Source organism: Scylla paramamosain, chromosome 24, assembly GCF_035594125.1.
Source record: "Scylla paramamosain isolate STU-SP2022 chromosome 24, ASM3559412v1, whole genome shotgun sequence".
Taxonomy (NCBI): domain Eukaryota; kingdom Metazoa; phylum Arthropoda; class Malacostraca; order Decapoda; family Portunidae; genus Scylla; species Scylla paramamosain.
This window is the reverse complement of record NC_087174.1, coordinates 6,713,910-6,735,000: the sequence shown is the minus strand read 5'-3', so window position 1 is coordinate 6,735,000 and position 21,091 is coordinate 6,713,910. Positions and strand designations below refer to the sequence as shown.

The window sequence follows — 21,091 nt, the reverse complement described above, 5'->3', positions numbered from 1 at the left end:
TGAGGCCCGTGTTGGCCTTAGGCTTCTTGAGGACAGAGGCCGGGTCAGGCTTGGTTCTGGGCAGCGGTTCGATCCTGGTGAGTAAGGAAGCCTGGGCTGCCTTGTTGGGGTCACTGTCGCCATCCCTCTTTGCCTTCCTTGAGGCTTCAGTCTCGGCTTCTGTGTCCAATTCGGACTTGGAGGTCACGTGTTCGTCCTTGCCGGAGGCGTCGTCCTTTGGCGGGGAGGTGGAGAGATCGCGGGAAGCGCGGGCGTCTTTACGGTCCGTGCGGGGATTCTTGTCTAGAGCGGCAGCGAGGAACTTGACAGACTCAGGGATGTTCTCTTTCCTCACCTCCGCCTCCCTGTCGCCTTTCTCCCTGGCACTCCTCCTCTCCGCCTTGGGCTTCAGGTCAGCCTTGTCCTTGTCTCTGCTCGCTTCGGCAGCGGCGGAGGCCGCGGCAAGCTTTTCCTTCAAACGGAGAAGTTTCCTCCGCTTCTTCTTCTCTTCCTCCGTCAGCGCCTCCAGCTCGTCAATCTCCTTCTCCTCCGCCTCAGGCTTCTTCTCTTCGTCTGTCTTCTCCACCTCCTCAGCGAGAGCCTCAGCGGGGGTCTCTTTCCCTGCCTCATTCTTCTCTTCGTTGACCTTTCCTTCCTCCTCCTCATCCTCTCCGTTCTCCACTTCCTTAACCTTCCCATCGCCGTCACCCTTCCCTTCCTCCCTCTCCTGCTGCCGCCCGCCGCCCTCCGTCAGTTCCAGCTGGCACCCCTTCAGGTTCCACTTCAGCCCCAGGCACTTGGAGGCCTCGGCGAGGGCAGAGGTCGGACCGATCCCCTCCACCACGTGCACGCCCTTCACCAGCTCTCGGGCGTCGTCAATGTCCCGCCGCAGGATGCTGAGGGTGCGGATGGCGTCGCTGATGGCCTTGGCGCCCTGGAGCACCTGCTGGTGGTACCATCGCTCCCGCAGATCCAGGGCGTCGGAGAACTTGTCAGCGATGCCCTTGATGGCTGTCTTCATCTCCTCCACATGCCTGAAGAAGGAGGTGGAAGTGAAGGAGATGAAAGTGGAATTTTAGTGGCTTAGTCAAATGATGGAGGAGAAAGTTGAGTTGAAAGTAGATAGTTTAGAGTAGAGCTTGGAAGTATGAAAGCCAAAAGTGGAGATGGAAGATACGTAGAAGATTATAAGAAGGTCCATAAGTGGATGATCAGGTGGAATTAGTGACAAGAACAAATAGGAAAAGCTAACGACGGATGTGGAAGACTGAAAGATAAGAGCAAACTGTGGAAATATACGTGACAGGCAAAGTGGAGATTAGGACTGAAAAATAAAGTGGAATACGGAAGGTAAACGCAAAGGTGGACTGGGAAAAGCTAGTCTGTGGGAGGAGTGTGAGTGGAAGGTGAGAGTAAGTGGAGAGTGGAAGAAAAGAAAGCATGGAAGTCAAGAGTGGAGAGTATAATGAATTGTGAATGAGTGGGAGGTGGAAGGTGATTTGTGAGAGGGTGGAAGGAAAGGGTGGAGGAGTGGAGAGGAGGGAAGTAAAGGATGGAGAGTAATGATGATGAAAAGAAGACAGTGATGATGGAGAGACGGTGATGGATGGATGAGGTGGAGGGTGGAGGGTGGAATGAAGGACGAGGCAAGTGGAGGAAGACAAAGAAGATTAAGGATAAGGAAAGGTCGAGGTGGAAGAAGAAAGGAGGGAAGTTGAAGTAATTGAAGAGGGAGGAATGAAAGTAAATGAAAGAAAGAAAACAGAAAGAGGAGAGAAAAGAGTGATAGAAAAAGGAAGGAAGAAAGAAATACGAGGTGGAGAACGGTGAAGAATATAGGAAGGAAGTAAGAGAGAAAGAAAGAAAACCAAGTAAGAAATGACAGGAATGAAACAATGAAGAACAGGAGAACTTAGACGGAAGAGAGAAGGAAGAAGAGGAAGAGAACAAGAAGAAGGATGATAACAATAAAGACTACTAGAAAGAAAACTCTACGCATTCACTATTATCATCACTACTTTTTACTTGCTCATTTATTTACTTATCTATCCATTTATATATTTTATTTATTTAGTATCTATCTATCTATCTATCTATATATCTATCTATCTCAGGGACTGCCACGTGTAGTCTTGACGCCTTCTTGCAGCTCCCCTTATGTTCTTATGTTCTGTCTACTTATCTATCTATCTATCTATCTATCTATCAATCTATCTATCTATCTGTCTATCTACCTATCTGTCTGTCTGTCTACCTGTTAATCTATCTATCTATCTGTCTGTCTGTCTGTCTTTCAATCTATATATCTGCCTGTCTGTCTACCTATTAATCTATCTATCTGTCTGTCTGTCTGTCTGTCTCTCTGTCTATCTATGAGGCTGCGGGCTACATACGTGGTGGCCTTGACAACTTTGTGGGTGTGTGTGGGGTGCTCCTCAAAGAGACACTCCCCGCAGGTAGGCGAAGAGCAGCTGCGGCACCAGAACGACAGCTTCACGTCATGGCGGCTGCACATCTCCAGCTGCGACAAACACACACACACACACACACACACACACACACACACACACACACACACACACACGATGTTATTTTTTTTTTTTTAGGAGTGTTACATTATATTAAAATCTCTTCTTGTTTTATTGTTGTTGTTGTTGTTTTGTTGTTGTTGTTGTTGTTGTTGTTTTTGTTTGTTGTTTTTGGATGTTCTTGCTGTTGTTGTTGTTGTTTTTGGATGTTCCTGCTGTTGTTGTTGTTGATGATGATGTTGTTATTGTTGTTTTGATATTGTTGTTATTATTATTATTATTATTATTATTATTATTATTATTATTATTATTATTATTATTATTATTATTATTATTAATATCATTATTGTTATCATCGTCATCATCTCAAAGCAAATTCAAGAAAATTTTAAAGAAAACAAGAACCAAACCTTTTGAAACATTAACCAAAGGAAAGAGGAAAAAGAAAACACACACTAAGATTAAGAAAAAGAAAAAAAAAAACAAAGAACACAACAACAAAGAGAAAAGAAATCCCACTCTGTTCCTCCCTCCTTCCCTCCCTCCCTCCCTGCCTCCCCCTGCCCCCTCCCCCATATGACCCTGACCCTTTCAGAACCCCCTCAGCTTTTCCAGTCTCACAAAATTCTTCCAGGTCCCTTCCCTCTCCCTGTCCTTGAAACCCTCCATCTGTCCCTCACTCCCTCGACCTCTCTCTCTTTCTCACTTCCTCCACCTCTCCCTCATTCTCTCCACTTCTGGCAAATTCACTTTACCTCACCCAGATTTGCGCTACCTCTTCCATTTTTCCACCACCTCGCTCAGGCTCTCTCCACCTCTCCCAAATTTCCTCCATCTTTCTTTCATTTTCTCCACCTCTTCCAGACACCTTCCTCCTCTTCCAGATTTCCTCAACTTCTCTCAATCTCTCTCCATCTCTCCATGATTCCCTCCATCTCTCCCAGCCTCTCTCCAGGACTATCCTTGGGACCTTCCACTCCTTCCAAATTCCCTTCATCTCTCCCACCTTCCCTCCACCTGTCCCTCACAACCTCCACCTCTCCCAGCCTCCTTACATATCTTCCCGGATCCTGCTAACCCTCTCCACATCCATCAGTCTCCCCCAAGACAGTTTTACCTCCACTCTAAGCCCTCCACATTGTTGCCACCCCTCCAGGCCTTCTCTCCTTCTCCACTCCTCTCCACCAAGTCCTACAAACGTCCTCAGATTCCTCAGTGTCCCCTAACTGTCTCACGCCCTTCGTAACTTTATGATAACACCCAGACAATGCAGGACCCGCCCCTTGGTGTACCCATGCATAGTCTGTCCTCCACACCATCACATTCCAACTCACAACATACCGCATCATTTAGGCAGGTGGATACGGTACATACATACATGCAAGTGGAATGATAATAAAGTGGAACTGTTAAGCAAATGTTTCTCTTAAATTCGTCATCTGCAAGGAATTATTCACCTTTTCAGTTTCTTACGGTTGTATTTTGCAATGCTTTTGTTCAGCCATCTGAACTATTTTCAAAGGCCACAGATATCAAACGGGTGATTTCTCTCTCTCTCTCTCTCTCTCTCTCTCTCTCTCTCTCTCTCTCTCTCTCTCTCTCTCTCTCTCTCTCTCTCTCTCTCTCTCACTTATGACACAGAATCTTTGTTGTCACTGTTAAAAACCCACAATAACATCCACTTTCCCCAGTTAAGATATTGTGAGAATCATGAGAACAGCCTTAGGAATTCCAATAACTTCCATATTATATTGCTAAACTATCACTAGAATCATGAAATCATCCTTCAAAACTCCATTAACTTTCAGGGGAACTTGTAATACGTAGCTGAAATAAGATGAAACGATTGAAAATTTATTCCTTGATATTACAGTTTTCCATCTGGCAAAAATCTATAGGTAAGGGATTAGAATATTAGAAAACAAGGAAAAAAGGTTAGTGGGCCTACGCGTGGCAGCCCTTGTATAACACATATTTACTTGTATTTATCTGTCATCATCATCCACACATTTATCTAATTTTCTTTTAGAGTTCCCTACTGACTCAACACTAACAATATGGTTCCTGAGTCTATTACAGTCAAGCATCACTTTATTTGTGAATCAATATATTCCTTACTCCTTTTAAATTTAACTTTTAAGCTTGAATCCTTTATTTCCATTCCTATCTTGATTACTAATCCTAGGAATCTTGGCTATATCATCTTTGCTACATCTCTTGCAGAACTTAAAGACCTCTAACAAGTCATCTTTTATACATTACGCGTCTCTATTGCCAGTTTATATGAGTCTGACCTCGGAAGCTTCACAACGCAAGACTGTACTGTGGACACGAGCAAACTTCACTCCTTCCACACCTGTCATGGCGAGCAGGTGTTTGGAGAATCAGTGTGACGGGAAGGTGTGCAGGAGTGGGTGGCCAGGTGAGTGACGCACCTACTCCCCCCATTTTCTTTCTTCCTTTCACTTCTCCATGATTTCTTTCTCGTCTCCTTATCTTTAGTTATTCTCCTTCTTCATCCCTTTTATCTTTCTCTAACTTCCTTCTTCCCATCTCCTTTTCGTTTTAGAGAAGAACGAAGTAAGAAATTGCAAGAATAAAGTAAAGAAGGAAGAAAAACAGCAACACAGAAACAAAAGAAGGAAGGAATGAAGGAAGGGGGGAAGGAAAGAAAGAAGAAAGGAAAGAGGGAAGAAGTGAAGGAAAGAAGGAACGAACGAACGAACGAAGGAAAGGACGGGGAAAAAAGCAAACAAACAAGGAAAGAAAAAAAAAGAAGCAAAGAATGGAAGAAAAAAAGAAATGTAAAATAAACAAGTAAGTAAAGACGAGCCCAAAGTGATAACTCAGAATAAAAAATGAAAAATAAAAAAAAAATAAAAGTTATGTAAAGAATATGACATGGAAAAATAATGCAAATCCTCCTCCTCCTCCTCCTCCTCCTTCTCTTCCTCCTCCTCTTCCTCCTCCTCCTCCCGAAGCTGAGAGGTCAAGGGCGCCAGGGAGTATTAGGGAGTGTCAGGAGGAAACAAGGGAAATTCAGAAAGGTCAAAAAGAGGTCAGAAAGTTCACCTGAAGGGTCAAGGAACGACCAGGTGAGGGGCAGAGGGGAAGGGATGGAGGAAGAGAAGGGATGGGAAGGAAAGGAAGGAAAGAAAGGGAAGGCAAGGGAAGGGAAGGGAAAGGGGAAGGAAAAAGAAAGGAAAGGGTAAGGAAAATGAAAGACGTGTGAGGAAAAGAGAATGAAAATAAAAAAAATGGTTTTGGGAAGGAAAAGAAAGGGAAGAAAAATTATGGAATGGAAAATGAAAATGAAAGCAAAAAGGAAGGGAAAGGAAAGAAATGAAGTAGGGAAGGGAGAAGAAAGAGGAAGGAAAGGGAAAGGGACTGGAAGAAAAAAGAGAAGGAAAAGGAAAAGATAATGGAAAAAGGAAAACTGAGAGGAAATAAATAGGAAGGGAAATGAAATAAAGGAATAGGAAAAAAAGAAAAGATTAAAATTTGTAGAAAGAAGAAAAATGATTAAAAATCAATATCAAAAACAAGAAAAAAGAAAATCGAAAAGAAATAAATACGAGAATAAAAATGAAAATTAAAGAAACAACGAAACAAAAGTACAAATACGAACGGTAAACTTTGGAATCCTTAAGAAATAAATAGATAAAGCAAATTAATAAAAAATAAAAAAAATGAATAAAGCAAAGAATAAACAAGGAAAACAACAAAAAAACATATACAAATCATAAATCGTAAACAAAATTGATGAAAAAAAAAAAAAGTGATAGAAAGAAGAGGAAAAAAATATTAAGAAAGTGAAAATATATATATAAAAAAAAGAAGCGAAAGAAAGAATAAGAAAATGTGCAAAGATAAATCACTCAAAAATAACTATACTTTATTTTATTTTATTTAAGATTGAAAAAGAAAAAAAGAAAATTTATTCATAGTAAGTTAAGAGAAACAACGAGAAGCAATTGCACTCTCTCTCTCTCTCTCTCTCTCTCTCTCTCTCTCTCTCTCTCTCTCTCTCATGCTATACTACATATAAATTCGGTTCCCGTTTCGCTCACAGTTCCGGTTTTGTATGTAAAGCGATCCGGTTTACAGGAGAGAGAGAGAGAGAGAGAGAGAGAGAGAGAGAGAGAGAGAGAGAGAGAGAGAGAGAGAGAGAGAGAGAGAGAGAGAGAGAGAGAGAGAGAGAGAGAGAGAGAGAGAGATGAAAACGAAGAAGCAAATAAAACAAGGACTATTATCACCACCATCACCACCACCATCACCAGCAACAACAACAACAACATCAAAAACAACCAACCAAACAAGCAATCAAGCAAAACAGCAAACAAACTTCCCAGACAGGTGTGCACGAGCTATATAGGTGACCCAGTTCATGGTGGTGATGGTGGTGGTGGTGGTGGTGGCGGTGGTGGTAGTGGTGGTGGTGGTGGTGGTGGTAGTAGTAGTAGTAGTAGTAGTAGTTATATTATTATTATTATTATTATTATTAGTAGTAGTAGTAGTAGTAGTAGTAGATGAGGACTTTCAAGAGGACGAGGAAGAGGAAATGAAAAAGTAAAGAGAGATGAATAGAAATAACGAGTAACTGGAAAGGAGGAGGACGAGAAGGGAGATGAAAGACTAAACAAAAAGTGTAAAAAAAAAAAAAAAGAAAGAAAACGCAATGAAATAAAAAAACAAAGATAAAACAATACAGAATTAAAAAAAAGGAGTAAACAAATAAAAAGAAAGAAAAAGGAAGGAAGAAGAGAGGTGTGCAATGTACCACGTACTGATAAGTAAAGATGAGAGTGCTTCCTTTAATCCTTCACCACCATCACCACTATCACGCCGCCACTATCACCGCCTCATCTGAATCACAACACACCTGACCGACACACCTGGCCACACACACCTGCCGCTGAGCGCTTCCCACGTCCCTCCATTAACCCTTCCGCCCTCCTACCCTCCTCCCCATCACCTCCCCATCCCGCAGTTCCTCACGTCTCACACCTTCCACCCTCATCACCAATACGCCATCACTTCATTTACACCTTCGTAATTTCAATCAGGTAAGGACGAACAGGTGGACAGAGCAGGTAGTATTAATGGATATGAGAGAGGCGTGTGAAGGCATGTTTGAGTTGGACAGGTGTATTAGAGGTGAGCAACAGGTGGTGGGAGGACGTAAAGCAGAAGAGGACAGGTGTACAAGAGGGAAACAGGTGGAAAAGAGGTCACAGGTTTGAGGAAGGCAAGGGTGTAGGGATGTGGGAGGGCAATAAGGTAAGATACGTGCATAAAGGGGTAGGTGGAATAGATCTGGTGAAGAAATGAGAGAGAAGGAATGGAAAGCAAATAAGAAACGTGATAGGAAAAAATAAAGAACAGGTGGAAGCCGTGTTTGGGTAGGACGAAACACACACAAACACACACACATACACACACAAACGCGGGGGAAAGAAAAAGACGACAAACGCAATAAGACAACGAAATAACCTAACCTAACCTAACCTATTTGAAACCCCAGGAAGTGACAGGAGGGACAGAACGAACACAGGTAAGCACCACAGTCACTCCCTCACCTTGGTTATCTTCTGGGCGTTCGTGATGGCCAGGAGACTGAATTCCGTCGGGAGGTGGTCAGCTGTCTCCACCCGCTGGTCCATGCGGCAGCTTGGGCAGATGACGCAGCCATTCTTGACGAGGAAGGCTATGCAGGGGCGGCAGAAGGAGTGACCACAGCGGGGCAGCACCACAGGATGACGGTGCTTCTCCTGGTACTGTTCGCAGCACACCGAGCAACTCAGCAGCTCCTCCATCCTGCGGTGAGGCGGAGGTCAGCACACACGAGAATTAGTAACGGGTTCAAGTTTGACGTAAATGAACAAAAATAAATAATAAGAGGGAAAGGCCGGGAAAAAAAAAAAAAGAAGGTTCTCAAATAGATTTAATGTTGACACAGGCTGACTCATATCCTATATAATGTTTTGAATTACTCTAGTTGCACAAGACAACCTAATCTTAATCTGCTATTAAAACAACATTCACGAGTGGAATCAAAGTAGTGGCTAATTCTGCCATAGTTACCCTTGCATAATTCAAATGGCCCCGTTTTCTTTCGTGCAAGGTCGTATGGGAGAACTATAGTAATTCTCTCTCTCTCTCTCTCTCTCTCTCTCTGCGGCATGACCAGAACTATTTATAGCGCATTACCTCCCCCATTTCTCCCCACCTCTTCCTCATGCTTGCCAAAATAACAGTATGCCACCTCACCTTGCCTCCCTCTATCCCTCTGACAGTTCTCCCCATTACTAACATAACTAATTCCTATAATTTTTTCTCTCCTTCCCCTCTCTTTTCTCTCTCCACCTGGCAGTCTTGGTGTTTGCATAAATGTTGTGGTGATGGTGGTAGTAGTAATAGTAGTAGATGTGGTGGTGATGATGGTAGTAGTAGTAGTAGAGATGTTGGAGTTGGTGGTAATAGTTTTAGTACTAGTAGTGTGTTGTAGTAGTAGTAGTAGTAGTAGTAGTAGGGAGGTTGGTGTTGGTGGTAATAGTTTTAGTACTAGTAGTGTGTAGTAGTAGTAGTAGTAGTAGTAGTAGTAGTAGTGGTGGTGGTGGTATTAAGAGGAAGAGAAGTTGTTGTTGTTGTTGTTATTTATACTGGTGCAATGCAAACATAGTCTAAAAATTGTTAATGCTGGTGACCCAATAAATACACACACACACACACACACACACACACACACACACACACAGACAGACACTCATGACTCACCTGTCAATTACACACTTTGTTCCTTCCTCCTACTTCTCTTTCGTTCCCTCCCTCATCCCTCCCTCTTTCTCCCTTCATTCGTCCCTCCTAATATGGTAATACTAATAAAAAATCTAATACTAATAAAAAAAATACTAATAAAAAAAATACTAATAAAAAATCATAACATTTGAAATAACTTACAAAAAACACACAAAAAACCGTCACATAATTGGTTTGAGGTGTTGAGGTGGTGGCAAACTGGCTAAGTGTTGAAAATGGTGATTGTTTTAGGTTCACTGCTTCGAATTCCACTCAAAAGCTCCATTAATCTTCACGAGCGGGTTCTCCTATTTCCTACAATAAGACTCTCCTCACTGATCAGGAATTCGAGGACAAGGAAGAAGGGAAGAGAACGTAAAAATGGAGAGAAAGAAAGAAAGATAATTAGATAGATAGTTGCAAACACATAAATAAGCAAACAAACATACATATATACACACATACACACATACACCTGGATCCCTACGCACAGGACATACAAAGACACACACATAACATATACAACACAACACCTTCAGTAAATTACACACAGACACACAAGATAACGAGGCACATACAGGGAATTCATACAGACCTGAAGTGCAAAGGTTAACACGTGTATATTTAAAAGTAAAAAAGAGGGACAGACAGACAGACAAACAAAGGCAGACAGAAAGACAGAAAAAAGAAAGAAAAAAAGAGAAAGAAAGAAATAAAAGAAAGAAAAAAAAACAGCCATACACACTAGCTAAGGAAGGTACATAACATATACTACTTATGAGGCTTGGTGTGTGTGTGTTTGTGTGTGTGTGTGTGTGTGTGTGTGTGTGTGTACCTGGAGAAGGAGAAGGAGGAGGAGCCCTGCGTTGACGAGCTGAAGAAATCCAGGGTTGCGGAGGGCACGGCGGCTCGGATCACTATGACACACATGCGCACACACACACACACACACACACACACACACACCACGACCACCTCCAGCGTCTGCCAACACCGCCGCCGCCGCCGTCACCGTCGCCGTCACCATCATTACGTTTTCTATTATTAGAGAGACACTTTCGCTGGTCAGAGAGAGAGAGAGAGAGAGAGAGAGAGAGAGAGACCTACGTGTTTCAGATCTGCTGGTGGCGATGCAGAATAAATAATGAAATAATTACAGTTTATTCATGTGTTTGTTATTGATGTATTCATTTATTGTCTAAGTGAATTGTTTTATTGTATTTTAATTTTTTTCATAGCATTCCGTTCTTCATTTATTTATTCATTTCCTTCAGTGGATCATGTTTCTTCATCACTTAAGGCATGGGTGAGTGAGGACGAAGAGAAGGAGGAGGAGGAGGAGGAGGAGGAGGAGGAGGAGGAGGAGGAGGAGAGGGGGGAAGAGGGAGGAAGAGGAGAGAGGGAAGGAGAGAAGAGCAGAAAAAAGAAAGAAAGAAAGAAAGAAAGAAAGGAAGGAAGGAAGGGAAGAAGGAAGGAAAGCAGGAAGAATGGAAAAATGGAAGGAAAAAAAGAAAAAAATATCTGTAAAGAAAAAAAGAGAGAGACAGGAGGTAATTAAGAGAAAGGACAAGAAAAACAGCGAAAGTGATGAATGGGAGGGAGGAGCGGGAGGAAGGAGGAATGGAGGGAAGAGGAGGAAGGAGGGAAGTGGATGGATAAGGCCACTCCCTGATACCCTCCCTGACACTCTCTCCCTGACACTCATCTGGCACTCTCCCTGACAGTGCCATGAGGGAGAATAACGTCACCTCTCACACAGCTTTCTTCCACCTGGTATTCAGACCCCCATGGCATCTCCTCCTGCTCCTTCTCCTCCTCATCTTCCTTCTCCTCCTCCTCCTAATCTACTTCCCACTTCCCCTTCTTCAGTAAAATATGGAACTCTTCTTCTTCTTCTTCTTCTTCTTCTTCTTCTTCTTTTTCCTCCTTCTCCTGTTCCTCCTCCTCTTCTCCCTTCTCCTTCTAATTTAGTTTTCCCTCCTTACTAAAATATTCAACTTTACAATAATTCCTTTTCCTTCCTTCTCCTCGTCTTCCTCCTCCTCCTCGTCCTCTTTCTTCTCCAAACTCTTCTCCTCCTTATCTTCATCTTCTTCCTCTGTTTTATCATTAACAACAAAAAATAAATAAATGAATAACAATAATTTAGGAATATTGAAGAAATATATGACTACGTCTCTCTCTCTCTCTCTCTCTCTCTCTCTCTCTCTCTCTCTCTCTCTCTCTCTCTCTCTCTCTCTCTCTCTCTCACGTCACATTAAAACATATAATTTCCTTCTGTGATGACTTTTTCTCTCCATTTTGCATCGGTTTCCATTATTATGTTAAAACCTTCATGAAACTTGGAAGAGGAGGAGGAGGAGGAGGAGGAGGAGGAGGAAAGAGGTATAAGGAGAGTGACAGAAAAGAAGACAAAATAATAAATAACAGCGAAGAGATGGAAAAGAAGAAAGGGAAGAAAAGGAAAGAGGAAAATACAGGAGAAAAAGGAGAAGGAAAAGGAAGGAAGAAAGGAAGGAAGAAGAGGAAGATGAACAGAATGAAAGAGGTGCAGTAAAGAAGGAGGAAAAGGAGGATGGAAAGAGTGAAAAAGAAAGAGGTGTAGTGAAGAAGGAGGAAGAGGAAGATTGAAAGAGTGAAAGAGGAGTAAAAAAAAAGAATAGGAAGAAAACAAAGAGAAGGAAAAATAACAAGAAATAAACATGGAGAGGAGACGAAAGGATAAAGAAGAGACAAAAAAATAGAAAGAGACACAAGGGAAAATAAAAAAAAGAAGGAAGAAAGGAAGAAAGCTGAAATAAAGAAAATACCAAAATACCGGAATCGAAGGACAAGGAAAGGGAAGACACAGGGAAGAGAAAGAAGAGAAAGGAAGACGAAGGGGAGACGAAGGTAGGGGAAGGGAGGGGAAGGGAAGGGAAGGGAGGGGAAGGGAGGGAAAGCCGTGAGTGTCCGCTGCACCTGTTGTCACCGAACCGCGAGTGTTTCCGCCCAACGCCTCAACACACACACACACACACACACACACACACACACACACACACACACACACGAGAGGAGAAGAAAGGTAAGACTATAATATAAATAATAAGGGAAAGGAGGAGGAGGAGGAGGAGAAGAAGAAGAAGAAGAAGAAGAAGAAGAAGAAGAAGAAGAAGAAGAAGAAGAAGAAGAAAGTGATGATGATGATAATAATGATGATGATAGTTGATGAGATAGTTATGACATCCTTGTGACATCCATCCTATGACTGAACTTAAGTAAGGTGTTCTACAAGGTACGTACGCCACCAAAGGCTCTTGAGGAAGGTTAGAGAACATGCGATAGATTTAATATTAGCAGATGCAAAATAGTTAGCGTGTTAGGAAGACGAAGAGGGGGGGAAATACAAACGAAAAGAAGTAAGTATAACCCTTTTTTTGTCCCTGGTAAGCTGTTTAATGAGGGAGGGTAAGAAAATAAGAGGGTAAGAGGAGAAGGTGGTGGGGATGATTGGAAAGAAAAATAGGGAATGAAAAAAAGAGGAAAAGGAGGTTAAGAGGTCATGAAGTCACTCTAAGGAGGTCAAACATTCAAGGTCTTGTTGTGTCATATTTTCTTTTGAATCTCTCTCTCTCTCTCTCTCTCTCTCTCTCTCTCTCTCTCTCTCTCTCTCTCTAACAGCTTTGATTTTACATAATTCTGAATATTTTTATGGAGAAAGAGAGAGACTAAAATACATACAAACATACATACATACATACATACATATACAAATAAATATATGCATACATAAAAGCAGAGAGAGAGAGAGAGAGAGAGAGAGAGAGAGGTAAGGAGTAAGCGCACCTCTACCACAAAAATAACCTCCAAGAAACAATAGATACCTGTGCGTGACAACTGCAGCAGACAGTCACCACACCCCCCGCCACCCACCACACCCCCACACACCCCACCACAACACCACTCCACCCCACATCTAACTAGCGTCACCTGATCACTCTCAGTATTCTAGCATTCCAGTAGGCAGGTAAGCACATCAGAACTAGTATCCCTTCAGCACCTTTCAGTATTAAGTATGAGTATAATCCAGTATTCTTCAGCATCTCAGCATTTTTTGGGTAATCAGCACCCCAGGGAAATATTTATAGATTTTTTTTTTTTTCGTTACGTTAGCACCACTTCATCACTCAGCACATTGCAGCATTTTAGTACCGCAGCTTCTCAGCACTTCAGCACTGCATGTCTCCCTCCGACACTTTCCTAAGACTAGGATGAAACATTACAAAAAAAAAAAAAAAAGAACAAGGGAAAAAATGGGAAATACATTCTAAACACTCCTTAAAAAGTAAAACAACAAAATTCAGACGATATCCCTCCATCCCTCTTTTCCAAATCACAAAAAAAGTGCAAAAAAAGAAAAAAATATTAATAAAACAAACAAAAAAGAAAAATCTACCCAGTCTTCAGCCTCACACTTACCCGTGAACCCTATTAAACCCTATTAATCCTTATGAAACCTTTGAACCTTATTAAACAACATCCACGTACCTCCCTGTATGTCTTTTATGTAATTTCCAACACGATTACTGCTCCTCCTTCAGCGCCGCCCCCTTGTGTGTTGCGTCGCTTATCCAACCCGTGATCGCAGTGTTGTGCCCTTTGTGTGCGTCCGTGTTGTGGAAATAGACGAGCGGAGCCTATATAGATTTTCGAACTCCAGAGAGAGAGAGAGAGAGAGAGAGAGAGACGCCCATCACATCGCTTCTCTCATTTGATCGCTCTCCGCTCTTCCTTACCATGCTCATTTTTAAAAGCCCATCTTCTCCCTTCTTCTCTTCCTCCTTCTACTCATCCTCTACATTTGTCTATGCTGTCTTACTCCACACACTTATATTGGTGAGTGTAATTACTCCAAACAGCCCCGTAAAAACTAACGTGTCTGGTACCTGCTTGTTCTTCCATTAGGATCCTTTCTTTCCAGTGCTCAGAGTTACTAGACCACCACCACCACCACCACCACCACCACGACCGACACCACCACCACCACCTCCTCCTCCTCCTTCAGAGAATCCACCAAATATTCCACAAAAAGTCATATTTCAAGAAGAGGATGACGACCTAGTGATGTATGAATATGGAGATCATGAGGCGGGAGGGAATGGGGAGACGGGAGGGACTGGAGGGGACGGAGGGGCTGGAGGGGACGCGAGGGACTGAAGGGGCTGGAGGGACAGAATGGGTGACTGAGGGAGGGGGGGGAATGCGACATAAAGAGGCGTGGTAAGAGAGGGCGCCGTGAGCTCATCTGTCTCTCCCTGGCGTAACGTGATGCCTCGGACTGATGGCATTAACATTGTGATCCTGCCCCCAGACTACCATCGCGTCCCCGCCCCTACCTCTCCCTCTCTCTCTCTCTCTCTCTTTCTCTCATCCTACGTAATATCCTGCCCAGTCCTGACCTTCCCGCCTAATGCTCTTCTTCAGCCGATTCCCATACAATGCTTTTTCCGTTTTCTATACATAACAGCCCAACACGTTCCACTGCCCACGCAACCCTCTCTCCCGCTAGACATTAAAATTTCCACTCCCCCTTCCCCACTCCTCTCTTTGTTGAGCTTCATAAGTAGTTAGATTAGTTTCTTTTTCTTTCCCTTGTCGCGGAGAAGAGGTAACATGATGCCCAACGGGAGTTCATAAACATAAAACTCGCAAGAGGTGAAGGACGTGAACTGAATGAGGTTAATGTTGAGTTGATGTAGTCATTATTAGCAGCTTACGATCCCTGCACCTTTAACACGCAGACGCCCAGACTTTCCTGATTGCTCCTCACCACTACAGTAATATTTCCCCCTACTGGCAAACCTATGAACTAATTAGATGATCGTAATGTAATGTCCAGTGGCGACAGATTTACAGACTATTTAGACCCACACAACACAACACAACACAACACTATCGATAAGCTTATGGACTACTTTGGGGATTGTATTGTCCGCCGGCGACGTAAATCACTAACTGTGGGTAACTGGTGAAGCGCTTGTATATATAATTGGGCCTTTAATGGTGGCTAACCACTACAGGAGGCATGAGAAAAGGAACTAAGGGGCGGTGGAGGAGGTGTATGGGACAAAGGAATGAAGGGTGCCGTGAAGGAAGGTTATGGGGCAAAGGGAGAAAGAGCGGGGGTGGAGGGGAGAGATGAGACAGCGGTAAGAGTACCATTGTAGTGCGACTAGGAGGGCGCCGGGACCCCTGTTGCTGCCCCTGCTGGCGCCAGTCTTCTTTCACGTTTACTCCTCCTTTTCTTCTTTTTCTTCCTTCATCTCTTCCTGCTTCAGTACTTTTAAATCTTTCATTTCTTTCTTTGACATCTATCCCTAAATTTCCGTCCTCTCATTCTCCTTATTTCTGCGAACTTGATATTTGCAGACTAGAAACAACTTTTCTCCTCGTTCTCCTCGTGGTATTGAGGTCGCCTGAGGAGCACCAGGGAAGGTCAAGGTCGAGGCGGTGGTGGTGGTGGTGGGTGACCCCTGTAGCGCCTCGCCTCACGTGTCTCAGCATCTTTGCCCCTTCTTTCAGTGAGAGTTGTGACACATTGTATTGCCCAGATGCTGTTAAGTACTTCTTCCTCATCTCTATCTCCTTCTCGATTTCCATAACATAATTGTTACTTCACTTATTTTTACTACACACATAATTTTTACAAATTACTGCTCGGTATTTAAAATCATTATCATAAACAATTACTGACGACGTATGATTCCTGGCGGGAGAGGCGTGTGAACTAGAGTTAACTCAGAATTTGTTTAAGACATTAGCTTGTTTACATCTGAACATCACTCGAGGAGCAGCAGTCAGGCAACGGTCCGCGACAACATATCACCCTAACTTTCGAGTCCCGCTCACCTCGCCTGACGCAACTCCCGCCATCACAGCCGCGGCAAGAATCACATCTCAGCACGCTACGCCGCATTTTCATTACTTCATACAGCGGCCTGTACAATGAAAATAAGGCAACCAAAAGTAGACAAACTTTAAATAAACTTACACTCAGTACTGTACGTAAGCATAGCACACGGCAGGGAGTCTCGAGGCGGGAACATCGAGTGGGATGATTCTGATAGACACGATGATGGAGGAAAGAGTCAAGGGGAAAAATAATATTGCCTTTGCTGCTGCTGTTCTTTTGATGTTTATTCAACTGATCGGTGAAATGCGGCGTGACGGGCAGGACTCCGTCAGCATGCAACGGGCGTGGTGGGCGAAGAGCTCGTCCATCACCGCCTGCCGGCCTCGTTCATCAGCCTGGAGATGCCGAGCAGCGAGTTGATGATCTCTGAGTTGCGTTTGTGGGGAAGGCTCCCGACGACCTCTGGCGGGGCGTGCACCACCTTCAGGATGTGCGCCGCCAGGGTGGCCACGGCCTGTGTGGGCGTGGGGCGGAGAGCACACTGTGATTATACAGTATACTCTGATGTACGTTTACAAGCACACAAAGATGTGGTGGGATGTGGTGGGAGGGAAGTCCCAGTGAGGAATACTGCTCTTGTGGCTTGGAGGGATGCTGCACACACCTCATGGCTCTTTAGCACACACACACACACACACACACACACACACACACACACACACAAACACACACACTCACCTCACGTTCGGGCACATTGAGCTCCTGGCCCTTGGTGAAGAAGGCGGCACAAACCACCACCAACAGCACGGCCACGATTGCACCACTACGCATCCTGGAGGAGACGTCGCGTGAGAGGAAGAGGGAGGCCGCTGCCAGAATGAGGCCAAATGAAGGGTAATGAGAAAAGAGAAGAGGCACTGACTGTGTCCCGTAATGACCAAAGGCACAGACTGTTTGCTGGTGAGTGACACTTTACTGACGGCATGACAGACAGAAGACCGACAGAAAGGCAGGCAGACAGACAGACAAATAGATAAAAAGAACAGTGGAGTCTTACGTACTTGCTCTGTAGGCAGGCAAGTAGGCAGGTAGGCAGGGAAAGTAGATACGGCAAGGCTGGTGCTGGAATGTTGCTGGTAGCTGCTACTACCCAATATTTATGTCTCATGCCTCCCCTACCTCTCCCGCCCCCTCACAGCCTGTACTCTCTCCGCGCCCCCACCTCCCAAACAGCACACATGCGGCAGGTAAGTGTGTGTATCGAGTGTTTAATGGAAGACTGGCGGTGAAAAGAACTGGGTGGCGGAATAAACACGTGACAAAGGCTGCGGCTCTCCTCGCGTTTCCTTCACAATTATTGAAATGGAGCGATGGCGGCAGGGCAGCTCGTGTGGAAAAGATTTATTATTATATGTATATCGCCTTCCTATTTCTTATATTTATCGAAGCATAAGCCATTGAAATATTCTTAACTCTCCCAGTGCGATGCCTCGGGAGGATGCGACCCACACGACTGTCATCTTAATAGGCTCCAAGATCGAAATCGGTCAATTTTGGGGTAAAATCTTCGCCCTGGCAAAATATTTTACCGCTCAAGATCATTACTCCCTTGTTTTTACGTAATTTTGTTCATAATATGCTTAAAATTCAGTAAAGTTTCAAATTAACCACCAGCAATAAGCAGTTGTTGCTGTTTTGATTGCACCAGTACGGATACGTCAAGGTTGCCATGCAGAAAATATCACACTGGTGAATCTTTAGCTGGTCGCCGAGGTTAGATCTATCCCTCCCTCCCCGACATACACGCACATCAGACCCTACTTCAACTCAAAATAAAGTCCTGAAACGAAGAAACAGGTGCTCTTCTTTAGGCACGAACCTCAGGCTAATTACACATCCATACGGAACATTAGCCAAGACGTCGATCAGTCGCCAGATAAGTGTTGGGACATTAACAACATGCAGAATGCTCAGAAACAAGGGAAAAAGCAGCGGCCTGAAGGAATCACAGAGCTGACAACTGCCGACCTGAAGTTATCTTACAAAATAGATCTCGGGAGGTCTCAGACACTAATTAATAAAGGTGAGAAACTTCAGGAGACAGCCTGAGAGCATGTCCTGGATGAAACAATGAGGAGGATGATGATGGAAAATGATGATGATGATGATGATAATAATAATAATAATAATAATAATAATAATAATAATAATAATAATAATAATAATAATAATAATAATAATAATAATGATGATAAGAGTAATAATAAATTAATCAATAAAAAAAGATGATAGCAAAAATAATATCATTAACAACAACAACAACAACAACAACAATTATAATGATAACAGTAACAATAATATACTTGATAGAGAAGCGGCCCAAAAACGGTAATTCAGCCTTCCATGTCCTGCTTTACATTTTTGTTCGCAATCACGCCAAGACTGCTCTACATCTACCCAAAATAATAATAATAATAATAATAATAATAATAATAATAATAATAATAATAATAATAATAATAATAATAATAGTATAAAAATAATAAAAATAAAAGTAATAATAATAACAAACAACTCCATCGCCACCGCTCCATTTCCACAACGGTGAAGGAGAGCCGCGGCCTTTGTCACGCGTTTAGTCCACTGCACAATTCTTTTCAGTGCTCATCTTCCACTAAACACTCGATACACACACTTACCTGCCGCATGGGGAGGAGGGGCAGGCTGTGAGGGGGCGGGGGAGGAAGGGGGCGTGTGACATAAATATTGGGCAGCAGCAGCCACTAGCATCATTCCAGCACCAGCCTTGCCCTAACTACCTTACCTGCCTGCCTGCCTACAGAGCAAGTGTGTCCACAGCCAGCTGTCTGTCTGCACAGTTAATTAGTTAGTTTATTAGTGACCACATTATAGAATATAGAAAACACAAAATCACCATTTTATGGTGGAATGCAGAAGGAACAAACACACACACACACACACACACACACACACACACACAGTCTCTGACCAACACTTGAAGGTTTGTACAAAGAACACAAACACTTCACCTCAAGGTCACAAACAAACAACAAACAACAGCAAACAGTCGATGCCTCTGACCACTAAGGACAGAGAGAGGCCTTCCCCTTCCCGCCTCCCGCGCCTCCCTCCCAGACAGTGCCTGCTGACCCCAGACACCCCCTCCTGACGCAGCTTCTTCCCCTGCAGGATGCGCAGCGGTGTGTTCGTGGCCGTGCTGGTGCTGGTGGTCCTCGCTGCCCTCCTCACCCAGGGGCAGGAGTTTTATGTTCCCGAGCGTGAAGTGTGTGTGTGTGTGTGTGTGTGTGTGTGTGTGTGTGTGTGTGTGTGTACTAAATAGCCTCCAAGTCTACAGGTGCAGTCCCCCCGCCAGGTATTCCTCCCATAATACACCTGTATACATACACCAGTGTATCCTATACTCGTATAATCACAGGTTACTCTCCGCCACACGCCAACACAGGCCGTGGCCACCCTGGCGGCACGCATCCTGAAGGTGGTACACGCCCCGCAGGAGGCCGCCGCAGGTCTTCCTCACAAGCGCAACTCTGAACTCATCAACTCGCTGCTCGGCCTCTCCCCACTGATAAACGAAGCCGGCAGGCGGTGATGGGGGACCCCTTCACGCCCTTCCCTGCTGCAGGCTGAGGCGGGTCGTCGCCGCACTGCTGCAGGCCTGTCCCTTCCACCACGCCTCGCATCACATATTTAATGAATAAACTTTATATTTTAGCAACAACAAAAGTTGTGTTTTTCTTATCTTGACCATGCTCATCCTCATGATGCAACAAATGGCATTAAAATACCGACGCTTCTTTGCCTTTTAACATTTCTTGTCGCTCCTCAGTATTATGTCTTCCTCACCGAGACACAGGTGTCAGAGGCTACTGAGAGTAAGCCCTTCTCTGTTCCCTCATACTTTCTCTATCCTGACTTTCCTCCCAAAGTTGTCCGCGTCTCGTGCCCACGCTCTTGAATCTTCCAAACAGTCACTCTCAAACTAAATTAATCCGTCCTGCATACTTATCACCTAACTCTACTAATTAAAGAAAAAAAAACTTTGACCATATAACTTCCAAAGTGCAGCACATCCTGACTCATATCTTGATCTAATACTATAGCTCCAGTTCCCCGTTAGGATCCCCCAAGGTGGAAGTGCCACTGGCATTTTGGCTCTGCTTCTTGTGGGACCTGAGGAGGTATTGCTCTGATTTTCCATGGAATAATTAATACTTCCATGTCAGAGATCCATCTTTGTGTGCTGACCACATAACACAGGTCTGGAATGGAGACGTACATTCCTCACTCCTTCTCTCGCCCTAAGTCTTCCAAACCTTGGTTTAACCCAGCGTCTTTTCGTGCTATACTTGAAAGAGAGGCGACCCAAACACGGTACTTGAACCTTCCATCTCCTGCTTTACTTTTTTGCTCGAAATCACGCCAACACTGCTCCACATCTACCCAAAAACTTCTTCATCAAAAGAAAATGTCAAAACCTTTCTAGGTCTAACTCCCCTCGTGACCTCAGGAGCCTAGAACAGACAATATTTCCAACAACTTTCCTTCTTCATCTTTTCCCTCCTTGTTTCAACCTGATGGCACCACATCAATCTCATCTATCTGTAAAGCTGAACTCTTCTCTCAAACAAGTACTAAAAACTCTGAATGATTCAGGGCATGTTCCTCTCTCTTCTCCATCCTTTGACGATTTCATATTTCCTGTTAAGAATCTTCCTAATAATGTTTTTCATGTCCTCTCTGACTTTAATCCTCGGAACGTTTATGGACCTCATAAGGTCCCTACTATTTTTCTCTATAAATGTGCCTACGTGTTTACACTTTGCCCAGTCAATCTCTTCCAACTCTGCCA

General features: G+C 43.8%; 2 protein-coding genes across 2 annotated transcripts in view; both read right to left on the bottom strand.

Moving 5' to 3' along the window:
• Positions 1-10,270, bottom strand: part of LOC135112661 (uncharacterized) — an 18,816-nt gene extending 8,546 nt beyond the window's left edge. Inside the window, exons 1-4 of the mRNA XM_064027287.1 lie at positions 10,141-10,270; positions 8,087-8,324; positions 2,373-2,500; positions 1-1,013 (exon numbers count right to left, since the gene is read on the bottom strand). The exon at positions 1-1,013 is cut by the window's left edge and continues 350 nt beyond it. Of these exons, the coding sequence (XP_063883357.1) occupies positions 1-1,013; positions 2,373-2,500; positions 8,087-8,324; positions 10,141-10,235 (1,474 nt within the window). The 5' untranslated portion in view covers positions 10,236-10,270. The remainder of the gene's footprint in view (positions 1,014-2,372; positions 2,501-8,086; positions 8,325-10,140) is intronic.
• Positions 10,271-16,466: 6,196 nt separating this feature from the next.
• LOC135112939 (pigment-dispersing hormone 2 peptides-like) lies at positions 16,467-17,528 on the bottom strand. Its single transcript, XM_064027891.1, has 3 exons — positions 17,262-17,528; positions 16,939-17,032; positions 16,467-16,714 (listed from the first exon to the last, which is right to left on the bottom strand). Exons 1-3 carry the CDS (start codon positions 17,366-17,368, stop codon positions 16,568-16,570), a joined length of 348 nt encoding a protein of 115 aa, XP_063883961.1. The 5' UTR covers positions 17,369-17,528; the 3' UTR covers positions 16,467-16,567.
• Between the last annotated feature and the right edge of the window lie 3,563 nt (positions 17,529-21,091).

Excerpts from the sequence above, each read along its gene's own strand:
- LOC135112939 (XM_064027891.1), bottom strand. The coding sequence starts at position 17,368 with ATGAGACATAAATATTGGGTAGTAGCAGCTACCAGCAACATTCCAGCA. Across the intron at positions 17,033-17,261 it reads CTTGCCTGCCTACAGAGCAA|GATGCGTAGTGGTGCAATCG; the intron begins GTACGTAAGACT and ends CGTCTCCTCCAG. Across the intron at positions 16,715-16,938 it reads TCAATGTGCCCGAACGTGAG|GCCGTGGCCACCCTGGCGGC; the intron begins GTGAGTGTGTGT and ends ACGCCCACACAG.